This window comes from Neovison vison, chromosome 3 (genome assembly GCF_020171115.1).
Source record: "Neovison vison isolate M4711 chromosome 3, ASM_NN_V1, whole genome shotgun sequence".
Classification (NCBI taxonomy): domain Eukaryota; kingdom Metazoa; phylum Chordata; class Mammalia; order Carnivora; family Mustelidae; genus Neogale; species Neogale vison.
The window spans coordinates 75,052,339-75,079,514 of NC_058093.1; the positions used below are offsets into that span (position 1 = coordinate 75,052,339).

The 27,176-nt window shown below is 36.4% G+C and overlaps 1 protein-coding gene across 4 annotated transcripts in view; it reads right to left on the reverse strand.

Annotated features, from left to right (window-relative positions):
• SESTD1 (SEC14 and spectrin domain containing 1) overlaps window positions 1–27,176 on the reverse strand; it is a 144,437-nt gene that overhangs the window by 74,210 nt on the left and 43,051 nt on the right. For 3 of the 4 annotated variants that reach the window (XM_044242446.1, XM_044242443.1, XM_044242444.1), the window contains 3 exons: window positions 22,562–22,641; window positions 18,606–18,714; window positions 609–699 (listed from right to left, as the gene is read on the reverse strand). In XM_044242446.1, the coding sequence (XP_044098381.1) occupies window positions 609–699; window positions 18,606–18,714; window positions 22,562–22,616 (255 nt within the window). In that variant the 5' untranslated portion in view covers window positions 22,617–22,641. The remainder of the gene's footprint in view (window positions 1–608; window positions 700–18,605; window positions 18,715–22,561; window positions 22,642–27,176) is intronic. The other variant, XM_044242445.1, reaches the window with a different exon arrangement.

A 27,176-nucleotide genomic window follows, 5' to 3' on the forward strand; every position in this document is an offset into this window, starting at 1 on the left:
TTCCTGTGAGGAACACAAGGAAACACAAAAACTAGTATCAGACCAAAGACTTTGCAACTGCAGCTGTTTATTAAATGCTGGTTTGTGGGCTGCTCAAGTTCCCAAGGACACAGCTGTCAAGTACATTTCTTCCAGGAAGTACCACAAATCCTGGTACTCTATAGAGGAAAGTATGGAACAGAAGGAAAAGACTGCTCAGAACCACATGAGAAGCTCTTCCAGCCTAGACTTACCCAGTCCTGCTGCCACCTACAGTATCAGAACGGAGGAAAAAGGGGTTGATGTAGATATCACAGCACACAGAAACTCCCAGGTAAGTCTGACAAGATCTTACACTTTTGGACTCACTGGCCTACTTACTAAATTATTTAAACACAACATACTATTTTTGATCATTTACAAATCTTTAGAATAGGTCTCAAATTTATTTTACTATTCAAATCAAACCTCTCAGAAATGAATTTTAAAAATCCAGTAATGTGCATTTCAGAACTCAGTCACTGCTGAGAAGGTTGGGCACAGTGAAATAAATGAAATGCATTTGCCATTATCACTTTATCTGTTGCTAGAAAATAAAACCATTTCCTAAAAGTCAAAAATAAAATTACCTGTAGCATTAAGACTACTGTTTTCACCACATTCCACTGTGATTTTCTGCCATCCACAATCACGGTAAATCCTCTAGCCTTACACTTTTCACTGAAACAAACAAACAAAATTACAAAGTATTAAAACAGGCTTCATACTTTATAATCCCAGATAAAGTCTATAGCTTAATCATATATGGCACAGAATTAATCTCACTTGGTTTGGTTTACACTGTCTTTAATAAAATTCTTCAGAGTATCCTTTCAGTTTTTTCAAGCAATTTGAGTTTTCTCCTTTTAGGAAACACTGACAATTTACAAACTAATCTGGCAAGAAAATTACCCTAAAAGTACAGGGAAAATGTCCTAAAAAGAGAATAAATCGGAACAACATTCCGTCTCAAGAGCCTTTCAATTTTTTCATTTATAAAATGGGATCCTAGTAAAGTATTTAACTAATGACTGCCAAGTGCATACATACTTCTTGCCTCTCCTTCCTGCCAGAAGTAAAAGGAATAGTTTAAAACAGGTAGAAAATAGGGGCACCTGGGTGGCTCAGATGGTTAGGCAGCTGCCTTCGGCTCAGATCATGATCCCATCAAGCCCCACATCGGGCTCTCTGCACAGCAGTGAGTCTGCTTCTCCCTCTCCCTCCATAATCTCTCTCGCTTTCACTCTCTCTCAAATAAATAAATAAATAATTTTAAAATAGGGGGGAGCGCCTGGGTGGTTGAGTGTGTTAAGCCTCTGCCTTTGGCTAAGGTCATGATCCCAGGGTCCTGGGATCGAGCCCCACATCGGGCTCCCTACTCAGCAGGGAGCCTGCTTCTCTCTCTCTCTGCCTGCCTCTCTGCCTACTTGTGATCTCTGTCAAATAAATAAATAAATAAATAAAATCTTTTAAAAGGGGGGGCTGAAAATAGAGTAAGCTATTATTAAACCACTGGAAATGGATTTTTTTGGTGTTCTTTTGGGAAAATTTAATGAAATGAGGTAGTATTTGGTCTACATAGTAGTTGAAAACTTGACTACACCATGTCTGAACATATACCCCCTTCACCTTTGCATTCTCAGTTACTTGACCAGCAAAATATTCTCTTGAGTGTTAGAATATGTTACTGCTATATATTACATTCAATTATTCCAGTATTATCTAAAAACTTCTCAGAAGCCTACCCTAGTAAAATACAACTACACTTAAAAAACTCCATGCTGAAGACCAAACTCCATAGCTATTTCATGATAATTATTTTTTTACTTATAAAATGAATTCAGTGCAAGGATCTCAACTGCTCTCTCTCCAATACAGTGGAAGAAACTGCAGTTTTGCTTAGCAGAGCAAGGATTTCATAGTGAAACCTTTCCACGCTCAAAGTCCTATCAATCACATACATTATAGAAAAGGTAATTGGCAGACCCTTTCCTAAGATTTAAATCCAGCAATCCAGGGGATTTTACTAATCCTGCCTTACTTCCTCCAAGTTTTCACATTAGACTCAAGAGGTTTCTTGGAGAAGTAATGTCTAAATCTACCAAGCAACAGTAAGATTATAAGTATGAGGATGTCACTGCTAAAGATTTATAAGAACAGGGGCCTCTGTAGGCAGGGACAGAAGCTGAGCTTCCAAAGAACAAGCAACGGTTCAAAAGATAAGACAAACTGAAATATATGTCCATACAAAAAACGTGCACACAAATGTTCACAGCAGCGTAATTCCTAAAAGCCAAAAGTAGAATCAAATGTCTATCAGTGATCAACAGAAAAACAAAACATGGTAATCTATATAACAGAGTATTATCCACTATAAAAATGAATGAAGTACTGGGGCACCTTGGTGGCTCAGTCAGTTAAGTCTTCAGCTCAGGCCATCTCAGGATCCTGGGACTGGATCCTGAGATGTCCTGTGGTACTTTCTTCTCAACTGGCATGTGCTTCTCAGAGATATAGGTTACATGACCTTTTGTTAAAGAAGTTTTACACAGTAACACATTTTTATTTCAGACAGAGTCTACTTCTCCCCATCTCCCTCCCCCTGTGCTAATGCTCTTTCTCACATAAATAAAATCTTTAAAAAAAAAAGCAGGGGGGGAATAAAACACTAATACATGCTACAACATGGATAAACCTTGAAAACATTAAGCTAAGTGAAAGCAGCCATAAACCAAAACCCACATATTGTATGATTCCATTTATATGAAATGTTCAGAATAAACAAATATGCAGAGACAGAAAGCAGATCAGTAGCTGCCAAGGGCTAGGAGGAGGAGAGAATAGGGAGTGGCTGTTAATGGGTGCAGCATTTCTTTTCGGGCCAATAAATGAGTGTGTGTAATGGTCACACAACCTTGTCAATACAATGAAAAACACTAAATTGTATACTTTAAAAGGCCGATGTTTAAGGTATGTGAATTACAACTCAATAAAAAAAAATGGTGAAGTACTCCTTTTTTGGATTTTGCATTTTAAAATAAATGACTCACTGAGTATTCTTTGGCAGGGGGAATGTGAGGCAATACAGTGATCACTTTGGATTAGCAAAAACATATAAAAAACTTGGTTGGGGAAGCAAATCTGACATCTAATTGCTAGTTGTAGGATCAAGTAAGGAGGAAATTCTTAGAGTTCCACCAACAAGCCATCTAGGAAGACCACTATAACTCAAATAGGATACAAGTAACTTAGATAAGGAAACTTCACCAAAAGAGACCGACCTAGGTAAGGCAGCTGGCTATTGAGTGGTGTTCAGAAAAGTAAATGCAACTCAGGGTCCCTACCAATGCCTTACAGAAATCTGCAAGCGGGAGAGATAAGACACAGAGTTGTCCAGTAGGAGGCCTTCCCTTGTTGGTACTACAGCCAAGAGAAGTGTGCCATCCCTATAATGTGGTACTTTCTTCTCAAATGGCATGTGCTTCTGACGAGATACAGGTTACATAACCATTTTGTTAAAGAAGTTTTATACGAATAACACATTTTTATTTCAAAGCACACTCTAAATTAATCTGTATATTAAGAGAAAAAATATTGACACTTGCAAATACCATCTACAGTGATCTTAAGGGCATAAAGTACTCTAAATTTAATCTCTTAGGCTACTTAAAAATAGATTTAATCATAATTGTCTCCACATTTTGCTAATATAATGAAAATTCATACAACTGAAAGATATTATTTGAAAACTGCAAAACCAAGTGATCTTTCAAATACATGAAAGCATTTTCTTTTTCTTTTCTTCATTCCTACAAGTGAAGTGATAGTTTCAAGTGTTTTTTAACATACTTCAGAAGCATGCTCTGTCCTTTATAAAAGGGTATGTCAGAGGAGCTGCAGTACTAGTATTAATAAACTCTTACAGCTTTTAACATGGGTGGCTCAGTGGGTTAAACCTCTGCCTTCAGCTCAGGTCATGATCTCAGGGTCCTGGGATTGAGCCCCACATCCGGCTCTCTGCTCAGCAGGAAGCCTGCTTCCCACCCCCCCAGCCTGCCTCTCTGCCTACTTGTGATCTCTCTGTGTTAAATAAATAAAATATTTAAAAAAAAAAAAAAAGAGCAATGATAAAGAAATCTCTTAACACTATCTCCTTGTTCTTCTCCCGTTAGAGCTTTTTGAGGGTGAGGTGGCTGAGTTAAAACTTCTGTTAAGAGAGGCTCCTTAACAAGCCTACTAACTTTGATTAGAAACAGACGGTCAATTGATTTCTTGGGTCCAGTAGCTCCTCACTAATTTCTGTGATTACAATTAAGGGTTCCTTCTTCTCCACTCATACAGCTCTACTTACATTTACATTATTTACATCTATTACATTTACAACTAATTTCACTTGTGCTTTTATTGTAATTACTTGTTTACAATTTATCTTCATTAGATAACATGCTTCCAGAAAGCAAGGATATTATCTTACTGATACCCTGGCAGCTTTTAGCAGTGCTTTAAACACAAACAGCCTTCAAAGATGTTAGAGGGTGCACTACACATCACTCCCTAGTCAGAAAGCAACAATGGCTTTCCTTCTCCTTCAGAACTGAAGCCTTTACCATGGCCTACAACAACATCCTCTATGCTCTGATTCTAGCCTTTCTCACCTGACCACAGTTCTAAAACTCTGAACCTCTCTCAAACTGCTCCCACCATACCACCTCCTTGTTGATCCCACATTGTGCTGATCCTGTTCCTGCCTCAGGGTCTTTGCACTAACTCTTTCTGTCACAAATGTTCTTTCTTAAATGCTCTTCCATTAGATATCTGTACAGCTTGTCCCTCACTCCCATCATCTCTGGTAAAACATTATCCTATCATTTTAAAAAATATTGCCACACGTGCCATCTTCTCTTCTTTTCATGCTTTGTTTTCATAGCATTTATGAACATCCAATATATTGTGAATTTATTTGTAATATTCGTTGGATCATTATGTATAAGGCCCATAATAAGGGAGGGACTGGGTCTCCTTTGTACACCAATTTTCTTAGCATCTAGAACAATGAGAAGCTTATTATAGGGTCTTACATATTTACTGAGTGACTTGAAGACTTATGATCTTAATGCCTATGTGATTTTTGGTAAATCATTAAACCTCTGCATTCTGATCTTTATTCTGTAACATAAATGAGTTTTTCTACAATTAGGAAGAACTGACTTAAGATCCAAGTTTGAATTTTTAAAAAAATTAAAACTTGAAAAAAATGGAAAGGTAAATTTTATAGATTTTGAATCACTACAGAATCAGTAGTAATCTGATAAAGATTAATCTGGGCAAGTACTTGGCAGTATTTCTACAAAAGATTTAAGAATAGAAAAGGTGGTAGTCTAGATGATTGTTAAGGTACTTTCCAACCCTAATGAGGTTCCATGATTCTACAATTGGATGATCAACAAGTTCCCTTTACACTAGAAAAATACTGATTTTTAAATACAGGTATTTTATTTTTTTAATTGTTTTTCCACATTTTTTTTTGGGCTTTATTTATTTACTTGAGAGAGATTTAAGATTTTATTTATTTATTTAAGAGAGAGAATGAGAAAGAGAGAGAGAGCATGGGGGGAGGGGTCAGAGGGAGGGGACTTCCTGCTAAGCAGGGAGCCAGATGTGAGACTCAATCCTGGGAACCCCAGGATCATGACCTGAGCTGAAGGCAGTCACTTAACCAACTGAGCCACCCAGTTGCCCCAGGTATTTTACTTTATTTTATTTTTTATTTTATTTTTTAAAGATATTATTTGAGAGAGAGAGAGAGATATCACAAGTAGGCAGAGAGGCAGACAGAGGGAGAGGGAAGATGGCATGTACGGCTCTGCTGAGCAGGGAGCCCAATGTGGGGCTTGATCCCAGGACCCTGAGATCATGACCTCAGCTGAAGGCAGAGGCTTAACCCACTGAGCCACCCAAGTGCCCCCCAGGTATTTTATTTTTATTGTACTTTGCTTTACTGCACTTCACAGATACTACATTTTTTACAAATTAAAGGTTTGTGGCAACCCTGCATCTATCAACTCTACAGGCGCCGTTTTTCCAACAGCTTTTGCTCGCTTTATGTCTCTTTGTCGTATTTTAGTAATTCCTGTAATATTTCAAACTTCAAATTATTATATTTGTTATGGTGGATCTGTGAACTTGGTTGTTCCTACTGTAATTGTTTTGGGGTACCAAAAATCATACCCTTGTAAAATGGAGAATTTACTAAGTGTTGTGTGTTCTGATTCTATCTACTGGTTGTTCCCCTGTCTCTCCCTCTCCTTGGGCCTCCCTAGTCTCTGAGACACAATAATACTGAAATTAGTCTAATTAATTACCCTTCAGTGGCTTCTAAGTGTTGAAGTGAAGTGACAAGTCTCATGTCTTTTACTTTGAAACAAAAGCTAAATATGATTAAGCTTAGTGAGGAAAGCATGAGCTATAGGCTAAAAATAACACAGGCTAAATAAAAGCTAGGTCTCCTGCACCCGTCAGCCAAGTTGTAAATACAAAAAATATTTATGGAAGGAAATTAAAAGTGCTACTTCTGTGAACAAATAAATAATAAGAAAGCAAAACATTCTTGTTACTGACATGGAGAGAGTCTGAGTGGTCTGGTTAGAAAACCAAACCAGCCACAACATTCCCTTAAGTCAAAGCCTAATCCAGGGCAAGCCCCTAATTTTCTTCAATTCTAGGAAGGCTGAGAGAGGTGAGGAAGCTGCAGGAGAAAGTCTGAAGCTAGCAGAGGTTGGTTCATGAGGTTTAACCAAAGAAGCCATCTCTGTAATGTAAAAGTATAAGGTAAAGTTGCAAGTGCTGATAAAGAAGCTGCAGGAAGCTCTCCACCAAAACATCTAGCTAGGATCATTAATGGAAGTGGCTACACTCTACAACAGATTTTCAATGTAGACAAACAGCCTTCTACTGGAAAAAGATGCCATCTAGCACTTGTAGAGCTAGAAAGGAGAAGTCAATGTGGCTTCAAAGGACAGGGGCAACTGGGTAGCATAGTCAGGTAGTGTCTGACTCTTGGCTTTGGCTCAGTTTGTGAACTCAGGTCCTGAGACTGAGTCTCATGTCTGGCTCCATAATCAGCACAGAATCTGCTAAAGACTCTTTCCCTCTCCCTCTGCCCCCAACCACACCAGGGCATGCTCTCTCATGTGCACTCTCTCTCTCTCTAAAATAATTAAATAAATCTTAAAAAAAAAAAAGATCAAAGGACAGACTGACTCTTTCAGAGGCTAATGCAGCTGGTGACTAAATTGAAGCCAATGCTCATTTACCATTCTGACAATCCTAGGGTACCTGGGTGGCTCAGTTAGTCAATTTCAGTTAGATTTGATATCAGCTAATGTCTTGATCTCAGGGTCGTGAGTTCAAGCCCCACTGGGCATAGAGACTACTTAAAAAAAAAAAAAATTAAAAAATAAAAAGGAATTATGCCAGCGTGTCTGGGTGGCTCAATGTGTTAAGCCTCTGCCTTCAGCTCAGGTCATGATCTCAGGATCCTGGGATCGAGCCCTGCATTGGCTCTCTGCTCAGCAGGGGGTCTGCTCGCCACCCATAACCTGCCTCTGACTACTTGTGCTCTCTGTCTGTTAAAAAATTATAAATAAAATCTTTAAAAAAAAAAAAAGGGAGTTATGCTAAATCTACAATGCCTGTGCTCTATAAATGAAACAACAAACTCTGGATGAAAATACATCTGTTTATAACATGGTTTACTGAAAGGGTTTAAGCTCACTATAGAAACCTACTGCTCAGGAAAATACCTTTTAAAGTATTACTGTTCGTTGACAATCCTTCTGATCACCGAAGAGCTCTGATGGAGATGTACAATGAGATTAATGCTATTTTCATGCTTGCTAATAAGACATCCATTCTCCAGCCCATGGACCAAGAAGTAACTCTGACTTTCAAGTCTTATTATTTGAGAATATTTCATTAATCCATAGCTGCAAGAGATAGTGATTCCTCTAAAGGATCTGGGCAAAGTAAACTGAAAGCCTTCTGGAAAAGATTTACTGTTCTAGATCCTATTAAAGAACATTCATTGATTGACGGGAAGAGGTTAAAATATCAAAATTAACAAAAGTTTGGAAGAAGTTGATTCTGACCCTCATGAATGACTAAGGGATTCAAGACTTCAGTGGAGGAAGTAAATGCAAATAAGGCTTTTCTGTCATATTCATTCACTGCAGTGGTCTAGACTTGAACCTGCAATTATCTCCAAGATTTGCCTGTATACACTGAATACACTGTTGAAAGAAAATGTTAAGACAAAAAAGTTTTCAATATTTCTTTTGTAATACTGTATTATTTCATTTGTTAATTATCAACTGTGATAGATCTAGATTAAATGTGACTAAATACTGACACTTATCAATAGGTACTGCACTGTGATTACAGCAGAGGTGGCTGTAGGGCAGTAATTAGGAATACATGCTAGCAGCCAAACTGCCAGGTTCAAATACCCCTTCTCCCCTGATATGCCACATGCTCTCAGTCAAGATACCTAAAATTACCCACTCTTTCTATGTCTCAGATCCCTCATACACAAGACAGGGATAATGATGACTATATTCATCATGTTTGTTATGAGAATTAAATGACTTAATGTTATCTGTTATTTCCTTAAATATAAGATATTCTTTTTATATATGCCACCCAATCATCCATAAGTAAATCCTCAGGTCCATTTGAATTTAAAGTCCTAAAAAGGAAAGCAAGACCATCCTAGAAAATCTTCTTATCCATCAAAATAATTTCTACTGAGCCACCAACTTCAGTATGCTTATTTGATTTTCCAACAAAATGTCAGATGTGCTGATAATGGTCAGTTACTAGGTCCAGTCAGCTCACACTTGAGAAACCAAACTAGTAAAATAAAATAAAAAGTACCCATAAGCCATACTGACCACTGATTAAGAATGAGGTACTACACTGACTTATGAAAAATACAAATTATAACAGTTTCTCCCCTCAAGGAGCTCAGAATCCCTTAGTGTCTACTCTATATTCATTGACATTACATTATTTAATGTTACTAGGGAAACAATATATGCTTTTGAAATTTAAAAAAAAAAAAAAAAGACAAATAATATAAGTAAAAATAAAATAAAAATTTGGGCACCTGGGTGGCTCAATCAGTTAAGCATCTGCCTTTGGCTCAGGTCATGATCCCAGGGTCCTGGGATTGTACTCCACATTGGGCTCCCTGCTCAGCAGAGAGCCTGCTTCTCCCTCTCCCTCTGCCCCTGCTCATGTTCTCTCTCGTGCTACCTCAAATTAATAAAATCTTTACATGTAAATAAATAAATACTTAAGAATCATCATTAAACATATCATGGCTTAACTCCTAAAGAATCAGAAGCAGCAAGGACTAGAAGTGTGGATAACAGCAGAATCTGGAAGAGATCTACATAAAGAAGATAATAAAATCTAATGTGAAAGGAGGATGTGTTAAAGAGCATAAAGAATATAGAACATAAAGAATATGATCAAAGGCACCAAATACTAATTTGATAAAATTTCTTAATTTCTCTGCCCTTTTTCATCTATGAAACAGAAATAATAATACTATCTTATTATTTTGAAAACCGAGTTAATACAATACTTAAAACTAAGTGCTTTGCATAGTAAGTGCTTAAGAAATATTAACTGAAAAGATGAGTCGAATCATATAAGGTCTTGGCACAGCATTTAAGAAGGCTAAAAGACTGCTTTTGAGAGCCAAGACCTAGTCTTTCCTGCCTTCACAATGCAAGACATACAAAATAAGTGGCTACTGAACTGAATTCACTGTGCAGTAAGAAAAAGAGGAGGTCAGAGAAAACTGGGAAGGATGAAACCATCACATCAGTGAAATTAATCCTGTTTTTGTGCGCAAAGTGTAAAGAGAATAGGGACAGAGAAGTTAGCTTGGCTATTGTACTAGTCCAGCTTGACAACTCAGCCATCCCTTAATGTGAACTGAAGCATATCTGAAAAGGAAAGAGAAAGTAGAGAAAAATAAAAACTACATGACAAAGAAAGGAAATACTGGCTTAGTAGTCTAGTATTGGACTGGCTTTGAAATTGCACATTATAAATTTTCAATACATATGTGTTGTATGAAGTGAGATGATTATTGAAAACAACAACAACACTCATCAAGAGCATAAAGAATGCTCGGGAGAGCCAGGGTGGCTCAGTCAGTTAAATGTCCTACTCTTGATTTCAGTCCAGGTCAAGATCTCAGGGTCACGAGATTGAGACCTGTGTCAGATTCTATGCTGCATGTGGAGTTTTCGGAAAATTCTCTCTCCCTCAACCCCTCCCCATCCTATGCTTGCTTGCTCTCCCTCTCTAAAAAAACTAAAAAAATCTAAAAATTAAAAGAAAACAAAAAGCATGTTCAAAGCACTTAACCACAGTGTTTTGAAGTAACTCTTAAGGTCAAGGCAATTATAACCCCATTTGCTAAAAGTACATTTCTTAAGGAGGACAAAGGAAGGTGCTGTGGCTCAAACGTCCTTGGTCCTACAAGTCTCATTAAAAAAAAAAAAGAGGAAAGCCATCCCAGTCATACTCTTATAGACTATAATGAAACTTCCAAAGTCTAAGAAGACAAATCAATGATCAACTAAGGGTGTTAGATTCATATTCAAACTATCTTCTAATTGCTCTGCAGAGTCCTATACACTCCAAGAAGGCTCCTTAAAGTTGGGAGAGGGGGCATAGCAGTGGAAGTGGAGTTTGAGAAAGGAAGATGATAATGAGCAGAAATGGCTATGGCCCTCCAATTCTATATGTTTTATAAATTTAGCTTCCGTGTCAGATTTTCACTGAAGAAAAATGTCCATAGATAGATTTTTTTAAAAATTCTGAATATACAGAATATATACCTTACAGAATACTAGTAGCTACACAGTCCAGAAGGGAATGGCATGATATATTTCAAGTGTTCAAAGAAAACAAAACAAACAAACAAAAACCTTCAACCAAGAATACCCTACTTAGCAAGATCATCACTTAGAATTGAAAGATAAAGAGGTTCCCGTACAGGAGTTGAAGGAGTTCATCACTACCAAAACAGTCCTATGAGAAATGTGAAAGGGCATTCTTTAGAAATGAAAACATAACTAGAAAACCAGAGAAACAGAGAACATAACTAGAAGAAAATTATGAGATAAGTTCACAGGTAAAAGTAAACATAGATTAATTACTTTTAAGCCAATATCAAGGTTAAAGCACAAAAAAAGTAAAGTCAATTATATCCAAAAAATTCCAAGGGATACACAAAATAAAAAGATAAAAAATATGACAACATATACATAAAATGGAGGGATAGTAAAAATTTAGTTATTTTTTTTTTTAAGATTTTATTTATTTGACAGAGAAAGACACAGCGAGAAAGGGAACACAAGCAGGGGAAGCAAGAGAGGGAGAAGCAGGCTTCCCACTGAGCAGGGAGCCTAATGCAGGGCTTGATCCCAGGGCCCTAGGATCATGACCTGAGGCAAGGCAGACGCTTAACAACTGAGCCATCCAGGTGCCCCAAATGTAGTGCTTTTAGAATGTGTTCCAACTTAAGCAACTATTGACATAAACTGCTATATATATGGGATATTACATATAAATCTAACAGTAACCACAAATCAAAAACCTATAATAGATACACAAAAAAATAAAGGATTCCACACAGAACACTAAAAAAGGCTATCAAGTCATAAGAGAGCAGAAGAGAAGAACATACAAGAACCAGAAAACAATTAACAAAATGGCAGTAAATACATACATATCAAAAATTACTCTAAATATAAATTGACTAACTACTCCAATAAAAGACATGGGGTGACTGAATGGATTAAAAAAAAAAAAAAAAAAAAAAGAGCTGCCTACAAAAGACTCATTTCTAACCAAGACACACACAGATGGAAAGTGAAGGGATGGAAAAAGATACTCTAGGCAGAAGGAAGCAAAAAAGAAAAAATGTTGGGCTAGCAATACTTATATCAGACAAAACAGACTTTAAAAGGAAGACTGCAGCAAAAGACAAACACTGGCATCGCATAGGATCACCCAACAAGAGAATGTAACAATTGTAAATATCTAGGCACACAACATAAAAGCACCTAAGTACATATAACAAATTTTAATAAACATAAAGGGAAAAACTGACAGTGATACAATAGTAGAGAATTTTAACACCCCACTTACATCAGTGGATAGATCAGCTGAACAGAATTATTAACAAGGAAACAATGGCTTTGAATGACACACTAGGCCAGATGGACCTAAAAAATATAAAAAGCAAATACAGAACAACCCAACCAAAAAGAGCAGAATAAATATATCTTCAAATGCACATGGAACATTCCATGATAGATAACATGTTAGGTCACAACATAAGTCTCAGTAAATTTAAGGGACGCCTGGGTGGCTCAGTTAGTTAAGCAGCTGCCTTCAGCTCAGGTCATGATTCCAGCGTCCTGGGATGGAGTCCCACATCAGGCTCCTTGCTCTGCAGGGAGCTTGCTTCTCCCTCTGCCACTCTGTCTGCCTGTGCTCACTCTCTCTCTCTCTCTCTCTCTGACAAATAAATAAATAAAATCTTTTTAAAAAAAGATTCAGTAAATTTAAGAAGACTGACATCATATAAAGCATCTTTTCCTATCATAACACTATGAAACTAGAAATCAATTACAAGAAAAAGAACTAGAAAAAACACAAACAAGATGGAAGACAAACATGCCATTAAACAACCAACAGGTCATTGAAGAAATCAGAAAAAATAAAAAAAAAATACATGTATATAAAACCAAAAACAAAAGAGTATAAAATCTTTGGGATGCAGCAAAAGCAGTTCTACAACAGAAGTTTTTAATGATACAAACCTACCTCAAGAAACATGAAAAATCTCAAATAAATAATCTAATCTTACACCCAAAGGAACTAAAAAAAGAACAAAAACCAAAACCCAATGTCAGAAGGAAGGAAATGATAAAGATGAGGGTGGAGATAAATAAAATAGAGACTATAAAAAAAATTTTAAAAGTTCAAAGAAATGAAGAGTTGATTCTTTAAAAAGATAAAACTGATAAACCGCTAGCTGAACTAATCAACAAAAAACAGAATTCAAATAAAGTCAGAAAGATTGAAGGACACTGACACCACAGAAATATGAAGAATTAGGAGATAATGCTATAAAAAATATGCCAACAAATTAAACAACCTGGATGAAATGAATCAACTCCTAGAAACACAATCTTCTAAAAGTGCATCAGGAAGAAATGGAAAATTTGGACCGACTGATTTCTAGTAACAAAACTGAATTGGTAATCAAAAATCTCCCAAACAAAAGTCCAGGACAAGATGGCTTTGCAGGTAAATTCTACCAAATATTTAAAGAATTAATACCTATTCTTATTCTAGAATAGAATAGGAATAAGAATAATTACTTATTCTAAAAAGTAGAATAAGAAGGAAAACTTCCAAATTCATTCTATAAGGCCAACATTATCCTGATACCAAAACCAGACAAAGATAATACAGAAAAAGAAAAATACAGGCCATGTGCCTAAAGAACATGGATGCAAAAATCCTCAACAAAATGTAAGCAAAGCACATTTTTTAAAGGAACCATTCACCATGACCAAGTAAGATTTATTCCAAGGTTGAGAGGATGGTTTGATATTTGCAAATCAATCAATATGATGCCATGACATTAACAAGAGAAAAGATAAAAACTGCATGATTACGTCAATGGATGCAGAAAACCATCTAACAAAACACAACATCTGTTCATGATAAACATTATCAACAAAGTGAGTTTAGAGGGAACATACCTCAACACAATAAAGGCCATATAAGAAAAACCCACAGCTAACATCATACCCAATGGTGAAAATGGAAAGCATTTCCTTTAAGATCAGGAACAAGACAAGGATGTCCACTCTCACCACTTTTATTGAACATAGTACTGGAAGTCCTAGCCACAGCAATCAAACAACAGAAAGAAACAAAAGACATCCAAATTGTCAAGAAGAAGTAAACCTGTCATTATCTGAAGACATACACAGAAAACTCTGAAGATGCCATCAAAAAACTATTTAAAGTAATAAATGAAATCTGTAAAGTTGTGAGATACAAAATTAAAGAAATCTGTTGTTTTTCAATACACTAGTAACAACACAGCAGAAAGAGAAATTTTAAAAATCTCGGAGCACCAAGGTGGTTCAGTCAGTTGGGCATCTGCCTTGGGCTCAGGTCATGTTCCCAGAGCCCCAGGATCAAGCCCAAAGTTGGGCTCCCTGCTCAGTGGGGAGTCTGCTTCTGCCCCTACCCGTACTCCTTCTCCTTCGCGCTTTCTCCCTCTGTACCTCAAATAAACAAATAAATCTTAAAAAAGAAAGAAAGAAAGAAAACAATCTCATTTACAATTGCACCAAAAAGAATAAAACACCTAGGAATAAATTAAACCAAGGAGATAAAATCCTATTCTCTGAAAACTATGACTGATGAAAGAAACAAGACAACACAAACAAATGGAAAGATATAACATATATTCACAGACTGGAAGAATTAATGTTGTTAAAATGTCCAAACTACCCAAAGCAATACTGATTCAATTCAATCCCTAACAAAGTTTTTCACAGAACTAGAACAAATAATCCTAAAATTTATATGAAACCACAAATGCCCTTGAATAGCCAAATCAATTTTAAGAAAGAACAACAAAGGGCACCTCGGTGGCTCAGTGCATTGGGCCTCTGCCTTTGGCTCAGGTCCTGGGATCGAGTCCCATATCAGGCTCTCTGCTCAGCAAGGAACCTGCTTACCCCTCTCTCTCTCTCTGCCTCTCTGCCTACTTGTAATCTCTCTCCCTCTTTCTGTCAAATAAATAAGTAAAATATTTTAAAAAAAAGAACAACAAAGCTGGAGGTATCACAATCCCAGATCTCAAGATATATATACTCAAGTATCCAAACAGTATGGCCTTGCACAAAGACACAAGATTAGCAGAACAGAACAGAAAGACCAGAACTAAACCCACACTTGTATAGTCAATTAATCTCTTACAAAAGAGGCAAGAATATACATACAATGTGAAAACAAGTCTTTTCAAAAAATGGTTTTGGGAAAACTGGAGAGCTACATGCAAAAGAATGAAAGTGGACCACTTTCTTACACCATACACAAAAATAAAGTCAAAATGGATTAAAGACCTAAATGTGAGAAATGAAACCATAAAAATCCAAACAAGGGGCGCCTGGGTGGCTCAGTGGGTTAAGCCGTTGCCTTCGGCTCAGGTCATGATCTCAGGGTCCTGGGACTGAGTCCCGCATTGGGCTCTCTGCTCAGCAGGGAGCCTGCTTCCCTCTATCTCTCTCTCTGCCTGCCTCTCTGTCTACTTGTGATCTCTCTCTGTCAAATAAATAAATAAAATCTTCAAAAAAAAAAAATCCAAACAAAACACAGACAGTAATCTCTTGGACATTGGCTTTAATAACATACTTATGGATATGTCTTCTCGGGCCAGGGAAACAAGAGCAAAAATAAACTATCGGGACTACACAAAAATAAAATGCTTTACAGCAAAGGAATCATCAACAAAACAAAAAGGCAACCTAGGAGAAGCTGTTTGCAAGTGACATATATAATAAGGGGCTACTATCCAAAATATATAAAGAACTTCTACAACTCAACACCAAAAAACAATAATAGGATTTTAAAAATGGGCAGAGGACCTGAAAAGACATTTTTCCAAAGAAGAGATACAGATGACTAATACACACATAAAAAGTCACTCAATATCACTAATAGGGAAATGCAAATCAAAATCACAAGGAGAAGTCACCCCACACCAGTAAGAATGGTTAGTATCAAAAAGAGAAGAAATAACAAGTACTGACAAAGATGTAGAGAAAAGAGAACCCTCATGGTCTATGGTAAGAACATAAAATGGTACCATGACTATGGAAAACAGTATGGAGGTTCCTCAAAAAATTAAAAATAGAAATACCATACAGTCCTGTAATTCCACTAAGGGGTATTTACTCAAAGAAAACAAAAATACTAATTCAAAAAGATATTCAATTCATATCTTCTCTATTAGATGGCAGGTATGTGTAGATATGCAGAAACGGATTCATAATTTACACTGGAATAGCATTATATGTATATTTATCTAAGAAAAAGAGAAATTCCAATAGCGTACGCTATTTTGCCCTCCATTGTACTTGCTGCTCATACATCCAGAATGAACAGACAAAAGAGGTGAGTGAAACTATTGGTCCCCTTAGCCTGCCTCAGTCACCCAGTGCCCCTTATAATAGGAGCAACCTGCTGGGCTGAGTGTGAGTCTAGAATATACAAGCATGCATTTTCTTTTTTTTTTTTTTAATTTTTTTAAGATTTTATTCATTTATTTGAGAGAGAGAGAGAGCTTGAGTGAGGGGAGGGGTAGAGGGAAAAGTAGATTCCCTACTGAACAGAGCCCAGGACCCTGGGATCATGATGTGAGCCAAAGGGAGACACTTAACCAACTGAGCCACCCAGGCACTTTTTTATTACAAACTAAATCACAAGCTGAATGTGTCTTCTGGAATGTAGCCTCAGTGTCCATGCTAGGAAAACTAGCATATTCATGTAAAAACAGTTTGTAAGTCTCTAATCTCTAACCCTTACTTAGGCATTTTTCATGGATAATTTTGACCGTCAGTAATTTGCATAGTACATTCCAACTTCAGAACCTAACCTCACCTCACCTAAGATTCAACTATACTAAACTCTATTCATCTGAAATATTAAGAGCTCTGGATTGGTGTCAGCAATGATAGATTCTAGTCCCAGCTCTACTACTAATTAGCTGTATAATCCTGGGCAAGTAACAATAACCTGAGTCTCAATTCCCTCGTCTACATAATAAGGCAGTTGGTTCAGATGGCCTCTAATTCATAGATGGTTACCACATGTAACCATCTATGAATCACGCCAACTTTTTTAGAATTTGTTAGCTGTACTCCAGCTGGTATCATTTACCTAGAAATAGTTATTTAATGGTGAATAATACAAATCAGCATTCAGCTCATAGTAGATTAGGAAGGTTATTCAATACTAACACACTGTCAGTTTTGCTAACTTTCCTTTTCAGTAAAAAAAGAAAATTGAAAATTCTCACTTGAAGACATTTCCCCAATACAGAAAAACCAATCAGCAAGAGAATCATTAAATTACAGGCCAATACTGGAAGCAGGTATGATTAAAGTCAGTGGTTCTAAAATATAGTTTTAACCCTGTTCTCGGCAAAGTGGCTTAAAATGAAATAATCTATTGTACCAATAATGCAAATATGGGAAGAATACAAAGAACTGTTCTGACTAAAATGTTTAAAATTCATTATCTGGAGCTTAAGAGCATTATATAAGAGAGTTTTGTTCCTTTTACCACCTCTATATTTTACAAACAAAAAAGTCTGTCCTCATTCTCACTCTTTATTGCAGTGGCTTGCAAATCTGATTGTAAATAAGAATTATCTGGGAAGCTTAAAGGTTTGTAAAGGATTTTTTTAAAAAGATTTTATTCAAAATGAACAGAGGGATGAGGGAGTGCAGAGGGAGAAAGAGAATCCCAACCAGACTCCACACTTAGCGTGGAGCCCGACACAGGGCCTAATCCCAGGACCTTGAGATTATGATTCAAACCAAAATCAAGAGACAGATACTTAATTAACTGAAGGTCCCAGGAGCCCCAAGCATTTTTTTTTTTAAAGATCTTAAGTAATATCTACACCCAATGTCAGGCTTGAACTCACAACCCCAAGATCCAGAGTTGTATGTTCCACCAACTGAGCCAGCCAGGCACCCCATTAAAGAATTTTTTTTTAAAACATCTGATGAGCAGACTTCCCAGGAACAATTCAATCAGAGTCTTTCAAGAGCATTAGAATTTTGAAAAAAAAAAAAAAAAAAAAAAAAACTCCAGATGATTCTAACACACAGACTTCAGCCTCCAAATATCACATATAAAAGAGGAAGTTGGGGAAGGAGATTATTTTGTTTTTGAAGTGATGGGGAAGCTCAAGCAAAAAGAAAAGTTTGTCTGTATTCACCCAAGAAATACAAACTCCAAGGATCTTTGATTAAAACATAAACGTTTTTTGCATTTTTTAAAATGAAAATGCTTTGAACTCCTAATAGCCTTTACTCAGTGTATTAAAACTTACAGATTTATATCTATATAGTGAAATAGCTATTTAAATAAAAGATGCTTTCTACCAAATTCACTTCTCTGTGTTTTCTCAAGTTGCATGGTACATAGATGCTCAGTCTTTGTGTTCCTTAAAAGTTGACAATGCATACATTTTGGAAATCTGTATCACATTATCCAGTGCCTTAAAAGCATACAATAATTCTTTTATTTGGTGTTGTATCAGAAAAGACTGATTCTAGTGTTTTTAATTATAATTTCACTAATAAAAGCAGGTGACATAGCAACATACACCTTAATAACAGAAAACATTAATAAGTGAATGACAACATATCAAGGTTTTTAAAAAACACCTGCAGAGTTACCTTGGAATGCTGAGTAGGTAGTCTAAGGTAACACTCAGCTCGTCCATATTTGTCTGTTCCAGGCATAATGGAATTGTCAGAATGAGGCCACTCCGTCTGTCCTTTCCTCCTATTACAATAAAAAAGACATAAATACAACATGAATAGATATTAAAGCACTAAATAAATATGTTTGGGTCCAATGCTACTTTTTTTTTTCCCCGAGGTCCAATGCTACTAAAACAAATAGTATTTAAGATATAAGTAAACAGAACTATCTAATAGCTGCTTATTTTATACATTGTAAATGTTTATAATAGTATAGAAAAATTATACCAAATTTAGAAAGAATAAGAGAAAAAAATTCATCCATGAAAACCTCACTTAAGCACAGCTATTATCATTCTGTTTAATTTTCTTCATTCAGGCTGCTTCTTAATGTAATCAATTCATCGAGCTCGTACTGTACACCTAGCACTATAAACATTTATAAGTAAAGTAAATTTCCAATCAACCCAGGAAGAAAGGCTTTACATCATAAGAAATAACAGTATGAAATATAAGTTTATCTGCTAGGCTGTGTTATATAATACATATAAAGTATTATAAAAAAGGATTTAGAAAATGAGAAAATGATAAGAGCTGTGATAAAGGTGAAAGGCTTCGTAGAAAAGTTAAGACAAGAAAAATGGGTAGAATTTATAAACCAAGTTAAGAGTATTAGAATATTCTGTGATGAGGAATGATCTGAGTGAACTCACAGAGGTCAGACAGGACTTCTGCATTCATGAGGCAAGAAAGAAAGTTCTGCCCAGCTGTGAAGAGCACATGGGACCTGGCTGTGGAAGCCTGAAAGCCAGGCAATGGAACATACGCGCATTTTGTGGATGCTCAAGCCCCCTTCAATCTTCCATAGGCATTAAAATCTAACTAATACTTTTATACACACATATCTTCTGTGAAAATTCCCCATGTGACTAGTTTTGACACTGATGTCCATTCTCTGACCCAACTGACATTTCTGGCAATTTCAGAAGCTTAAGAAACAGTAAATACTAAAGGTAAAAATTTTATATGATCTCTAGAAATCTATCACTAAAAACTGAAAGCCGTGAAGTGAAAAAAACAAATCCTTTGAGTGATATGAGGGCAATTCATGATGGACCAACCACCAAAAATCTTTTTATTAGGCTAAACTTATAAATTAATGACATTCAACCAGTCTGTGTAATATGAATACATGTAATTTCAAATGGTTCAACTTAATAGATAATCAATAGTGACTTCAACTACTTATGGTTTTTGTTCAAGTTTTTTGTTTTTGTTTTAAATGGATTGCACCCATGGTTTTCAAGCTGAATCCCTGAAATGATTTTGGTTTGAAAGTTTTTCTCTATTATTAAAAAAGGTGAAAATTATTGGTTGATATAGTTAATAGTCAATAGAGAAAGTCAAGAAGTATGGCTAAGGAAAATTTCATTTGTTAGTCAAAACCTGCTAAGTTTTACGCCTGCATTAAACTAAATGTGCAAAAAAGGTTCATATCTGTACTGCAGCGTCCTGACTCACTGTGCATTTGTCTTCAGAGGACAGTTCTAACATACAGAACTACATTTAACCTCATGTCCTCAGCCTTCATTAAGGAACAATAAAATAATTACTAGAGTAAAAGAAAAAGCCAAGAGAAAAAAGATCTTCAAGGTAGATATGGCTGGGGTGCTTTGGTGGCTCAGTCAGTTAAGCAACTGACTCTTGGTTTCAGTTCAGGTCATGATCTCAGGGTCCTGAGATCAAGCCCAGAGACTGGCTCCATGCTCAGCAGGGAGTCTGCTCAAGGACTCTCTGCCCCTACCCTTGCACATGTGCACACACACCCACACCCTCTAAATAAATAAATAAAATATGTTTTTTAAAAAGTAGATATGGGGGCGCCTGGGGGTTCAGTGGGTTGAGTCTCTGCCTTCGGCTACCATGGTCTCAAGATCCTGGGATCAAGTCCCGCACTGGGTTCTCTCCTCAGCAGGCAACCTGCTTCCCCCTCTCCTTCTGCCGGCCTCACTGCCCACTTGTGATCTCTGTCTGTCCAATAAATAAATAAAATCTTTAAAAAAAAAAAAAAAAGTAGATATGGCAATGGAATACCATGCAGCCGTTAAAAGAAATGAAATCTTGCCATTTGCAACAACGTGGATCGAACTAGAGAGTATTATGCTTAGCGAAATCAGTCAATCAGAGAAAGACAATTATCATATGATCTTCCTGATATGAGGAAGTTAAGAGGCAACGTGGGGGATTTGGGGGTAGGAAAAGAATACATGAAACAAGATGGGATCACGAGGGAGAAAAACCATAAGAGACTCTTAATCTCACAAAACAAACTGAGGGGTGCTGGGGGTAAGGGGGTAGGGAGAGGGTAGTGCGGTTATGGACATTGAGGAAGGTAATGTGCTATGGTGAGTGCTGTGAAGTGTGTAAACCCGGCGATTCACAGAACTGTACCCCTGGGGCTAATAATACATTACATGTTAATAAAAAAATTTTTTTTAAAAGTAGATATGTCCAACAGAATGAAATGCTGCACATAGATAAGTATCATAAAGATGAAAATATGTCAATGATAAAAATTACAGAATAATATCCACATAGCAACAGTGTGGGCAAAAAGGTATTTTCTTACACTGGTGGGAGAAACAGAAATTGAAATACTCTTAGAGGGTAATCTGACAAAACCTAACATAAATTTAAATGTAAATTCTCTTTAACAGCTCCACTTACATAGGAATCTATACTGCTGAACTTGTACAAAGTGCATGAACGATGAATAAGAACGTTTCCTGTAACACCATTAATATCAGAAAAGAATGGAAAAAACATCAGCATCAACTGGTAAGGAAAGAAGTTGTTCTTTAAAAAAGGAAATACAGGGACGCCTGGGTGGCTCTGTCCGTAAGCATCTGCCTTCAGCTCAAGTCAAGATCCCAGGGTAGTTGGATTGAGCCCTGCATCTGGCTCCCTGCTCAGCAAGCTCCCTTCTCCCTCTCTCACTCCCCCTGCTTTTGTTCCCTCTCTCACTGTGACCCTGTCAAATAATAAATAAAATCTTACCAAAAAAAAGAAAGAAAGAAAAAAGAAAATACATTAAATAAGGAAACAAGAATTCTAGTGGAATTCAATATCTTATTTTGTCCTTTATAATCTGCACTAGAAAAACATAGCAATTCAGAGATACAATATAATTTTTAAAAAAGATTGTTGGTAGCATAATGATTAAGACAATTATGATAGGATCCAAAGTAAAAAAGAAATAAAAAGCAAGATTAAAAAAAATCCAAGTAACTCTAAACAGGTAGGCCATATTACCTATTCCTAAGCATATGCAAATGATATCATTTACTCAATGATCCTTAATTCCAGATAATCACTATACCTGAAGTACCCTGCAACTAATAAAGTATCTTTCAGCTTCTCTCTGATTCTTGGCTAATACACACTTTAGGTTAATAGCCAGAGAAAAATTCAAGCCTGTATAAACCAATTCAAAGAGTAAAAAATGAAAACCATGTAACTGGTATTTCCTAACTACTCCTACTGCACTGAAACTATCTCACAGGAAGATGGAAGACAAAAGCTATGATGCAGGATAGCATAAAAACTAATTCTATATTTCAAAAACAATTACTTAGGTGCTGGTTAGTCAATTATTCTTGGCCCGTATTATTTCATTTTTATATAAAAAGATATGACATCTACCTTGCAGAGGTCATTTTAATCAATTATAGAGTAAATATTGTACTGCCAAGTACCAACAGTGACAGAGGTGGCTCGCACACAGCTATCCACTCTGATTAACAGAGGTCTCAGAAATATCTCTGAAATGAAACCTTCACAGAAAAATGCATTTCTGTTGAACTTACCAAAGGAAAAAGTTTAAACAAATTTATATATCAAACACTTCCAGTTTTAAGAAGAAAGCATACCTGAAAGGAACGCAAGTTTTTTCTTCAGAATGGGTAGTATTACTGAGGCCTCCATTTTATTCCAGTAAATGTCCTCTCTTCTGAAAACAAAGAAAGGTAAATGTTAACTACAAGAAAGTAACTATTCTGTGAAATACATACTTATGATGGCTTATCCCAGGGAGTCTCAATTTCAGCATTACTAACATTTTGAGTCAGACTTTTTTTTGGTAAGAATTGTTCTGGGCATTGTGTTTAACAGCATCCCTGGCCTCTACTCATTAGAATACAAACAACACTCCCTCTTCCAGGCTGTGACAACCAAAATGTCTCTATAGACATTGCCAAATACTCTGGTAGGCAAAAATCACAGCCAGTTGAGAATCACTGGCTTAACTCTTTTTGTTATTGTTTTTTTTTTTTTGTTTTTTAAGCAGGCTCCATACCCAACATGGGGCTCTAACTCAGGACCCTGGGATCAAAAGGCACATGCTCTACCGACCAGCAAGGTGCCCCAATGACTTAACTCTTCTCCAGAGCAGTACTCTTGGGGTAGAATAGTAGTAATTCAATAATTCTTGTTGAATAAAGGAATGAATCAATTAATCAAAGAGGCAATCTTTTCTCTATTGCTCTCCTCCTTAATTATACAGCTTAATTCCAAATATCTGACTCTTTCCATTGCACTATTAAATAGCTATTCCTAATTTCTCATATTTTTGCTTCTCCATATCACTTCTTATCCTCATGTTTACCTCAAGATATTTCCTAATGTACTGTTTCAACTTTTGTCGCCACTACTAATTATCTCCGTCTCTCCACAACATGAATTTTTTTTTTTAAATCTCCAGGGAAAGATCTGATTAACCCAGCTGATCTCCTCCTATCAAGCTATAATTCACTGTTCTTGGTTTCGTTTTCTAGTATTCACTTGGCCACAGTGAGGGGTTATGCCTAAATACAAAATGGGACTATCCACACAGCAAGGCCTAAGGACAAGACAGTTTCCCTTGAAAGGGAGCTTTAACAGCGTAGGCATCTGGAGACTTGGCCAGCCCCATATACTATTAAAATAGGATTTTGAAGAGAGCAGGACATTTAAACCAAAGCAAAAAAAAAAATCAAAGTTTCAATTATTATTACCCACCTATACTTAACTACACATTTGAGATGTATTCTCCAGCACATTTTATTCTTCCTTCCCCATCCCACCTCACACCCACCCACCATCACAATATAGTGACAGCTCCCTGCATTACTCCATGAATTTGCTTTGTATTTAGTGAATTTTAACAGCCTCCTTTTTTAAAATTGAGATATAACTGACATATAACACTATATTAGTTTCAAGTGGACATAATAATTCACTATTTACATATATTGCAAAGTTATCACAATAAGTCTAGTTAACATCAGTCACCATACATAGTTTCAAAATTTTTTTTCTTATGACAACTTTTAAGACCTATTCTCTTAACAATTTCAAATATGCAGTATAGTATTATAAACCATAGTCACCACAAAGCACACTCTCTTGAAAATAATTTTCGAGCAGAGTAGAAAATGTGACTCCACATGAAAATATATTACTTACTCAGCAAAAATTTGCATGAACTTATCCCATTACAGATACTGTGTTATTAGCTGGAGCTAAAAACTCAAGTCATAGCCCTACCCTAGAAAAAAAAAAGTCTTTTAAGGAAAAAAAACCTCAGATATTAACAAAAAAAGATGTGATCCTAATATTTGTCAAATAATCACTAATTAAACCAGATTACTTAAAGAAATATATTACTTTACAGCTTCTATATATACAACTAAAAAAAAATCACCATTATTTGTACCTATCTACAAAGAAAAAAATCGCTATCAAACTAAATAGGATATATTTTTCTCAAGTTTTATTCTTGAATATTCGTTTGCAATTTGTTCATTTTTGTTCTACATTGGCCGCTGCAGACATACAACTAGTAGGAAATGTGATGGAAAAGCTCACATTATACATTTTAAATCTAAAACCAGTAGCAGGAGCACCTGGGTGATTCAGTCGGTTGAGCATCTGCCTTTCGCTCAAGTCATGATCCCACGGTCCTGGGATCAAGCCCCACATCAGGGTCCCTGCTCAATGGAAAGCCTGCTTTTCCCTCTCCCTTTACCCATCTCCCAACTTGTGCTCTCTCACTCTTTCTCAAATAAAAATTAAATTAAATAAAACCAGTAGTTCATACTTGCAGGTCAATACTCTAACCTGAGGAGTCAGTTACCCAGCTCTACAAAAACCAGAGAGCTCAGATTCTTATCTATGGTCCCCTCTCTTGTGACCACCTTATCAGAGACCAGATTTGAAAATGAGATAATGTGGGGGTTCAGAGTGAGTTATTTGCCCCCAGACATGTCACTGGGACATTCAGATATTTTTGAGTTAAAAACAAAAATAATCAAGGCCCAAAAGACATAATTAGAAACTCTGACCTTCCCCCTAACTGCCTAAGTGAACTCAAATAAAGGACTTGCTCCAGGGAGAGCTATCAATCACTGTAGAACAACCGCATTAAAATATGAACTCAGGGCAGTAGACCTTGAGGAACTTAAGAATTTTGATCTTTGATTAAGTTCTCTCTATAGCTTATTGTTCCTACTGTTGCTATAGGGCCTAACATTTGTTTACCAAACATTTACTCTTTTTCATCTTTCTGTGAATTGTTTTCCTACCCCTTTCTCCTAAGTTCAGGATGACATATATATCTCATTTTGCCTGGCTGTCTTTAGAATCTCAGAATTATGTGGATTCCCTATAGGTAATTAATTTGATTTTCTTCTGTCAATCTGTCTCATGTGAATTTAATTCTCAGACCAGTTCCAGGGCGCCTGTGTGGCTCAGTCAGTTAAACATCTGACTTTGGTTCAAGTCATGATACCAGGGTCTGGGATCAAGACCCACCTGGGGCTCCCTGCTCAGAAGGGAGCCTGCTCCTCCCTTTTTCTCTGCCACTCCCCCTGCTTGTGCTCTCTTTCTCTCAAATAAATAAATACAATCTTAAAAAAAAAAACTTAGAGCAGAAGAACCTTCAGAGGCAGAGAAAAATTTTTCTTCCCCAACAATAATCAAAGTGATAATGAAAATTAATATTCACCTAATATTTACATAAACCATGCATTGTTCTAAATAATTTATTTGTATTAACTTATTTAATCCTCACAATTTTTCTATGTGGTAAGTATCATCATCCCCATTTTACAGAAGAAGTAACTGGGGCTTAGACAACTTAAACGTTGCCCAGCATCTCACAGCTAGTTAAGTGGGGAAGTTAGGATTCACACCCAGGCAATATATTCCATAATGATATTCTCACATTACATTATCAACTTACTGGTAAAATAGCTCTGAAAATATCCAGTGACATTTGGCCAAATGAGAAAGATGGAGCTCTAGACTATATACAAAATTAATACACACACACATATGTGTATCATATATATACAGGATACATACATATGTGCCGTCTTAATTCATGCTAGGTGCTGTAACTTTTGCCTACCAATCAACAGTGCAAATGCCAAGTGATACAAGAATTGTTACAAAAAGTTTTGACCCAAGAGAATAAGTTGGAAACAAGAGAACTACTGCTCTAGGTAGTCAGTGGGATGCAGCCACCAAGTAATTTCAACCTTGAAGAGGTAATACAGATGCAGGAACAACTTAGTCATAGAAACAGAACGGGCTTTTCCTTTGGCATAAGCACAAACCAATTCTCAACTGTCTTTGGTTCCTTCCTATTTTCTGAGTCTATTTCTCCATGATTCTTATCAAGTCTGTGTGTTATATAACATCCTTCCAATAAATCCCTTTTCTGCTTAAGTTAGCTATTATACCTTTCTCATTTAGTCAATAGAGAAACTTGCTTGGTATAGGAAACAAAACTGGAATTCAAAGTTTAGTAGTATCTGCCATCATTTAATGCTTTTTTAAAAATCTTTTGCCATTTATTCTGACTGAAAATGTCCATCAACACTAAGGTTTAAACCATTGCCACAATAAAACCTAATTAACCAGTACCCAAGAGAAAAGAATATATGGAATTCCTAGGATCCCAAGAGGCATAAGAAATGATAACTGCAGCTGACCTTTAAAGTAGTATCCGTGTTATCCAAGCTTTGCAAGTCAGGTTATTGATTGTATGCAGACAAGGCCAAATTTTTCACCATTGTATTATTCTCCATATACTTAAAGTGAAAAAGACAGATGGTCTTAGTCTCCAGTCTAGATTTACCTTGACACACTACGATATCCAGAAGCAATCTTATTTTTTGTCACTGTCTCCTGAGAGATGGATGTTTTATCCAAACTTTCCATTACTTTGTAGAATCATCCCATTTTGACAAAATACAAAGAATTTTTTTTTTTTCTAAGAACATGTTGATAGTGATGAAAAAGTAGCTTAATGAGAAATAAAGGCTTTTGGGTGTGTAGGCCACTTCAAATGACCTCATGGATAAAATGTAAAGCAGCCAAGAAATGAAAGCCGATGAAGCACCTACCCAGGTGGCTCAGGTGGTTAAGTGTCTGACTCTTGATTTCGGGTCAGGCCATGATCTCAGGGTCTTGAGATCAAGCCCCACCCTGGGCTCCACACTG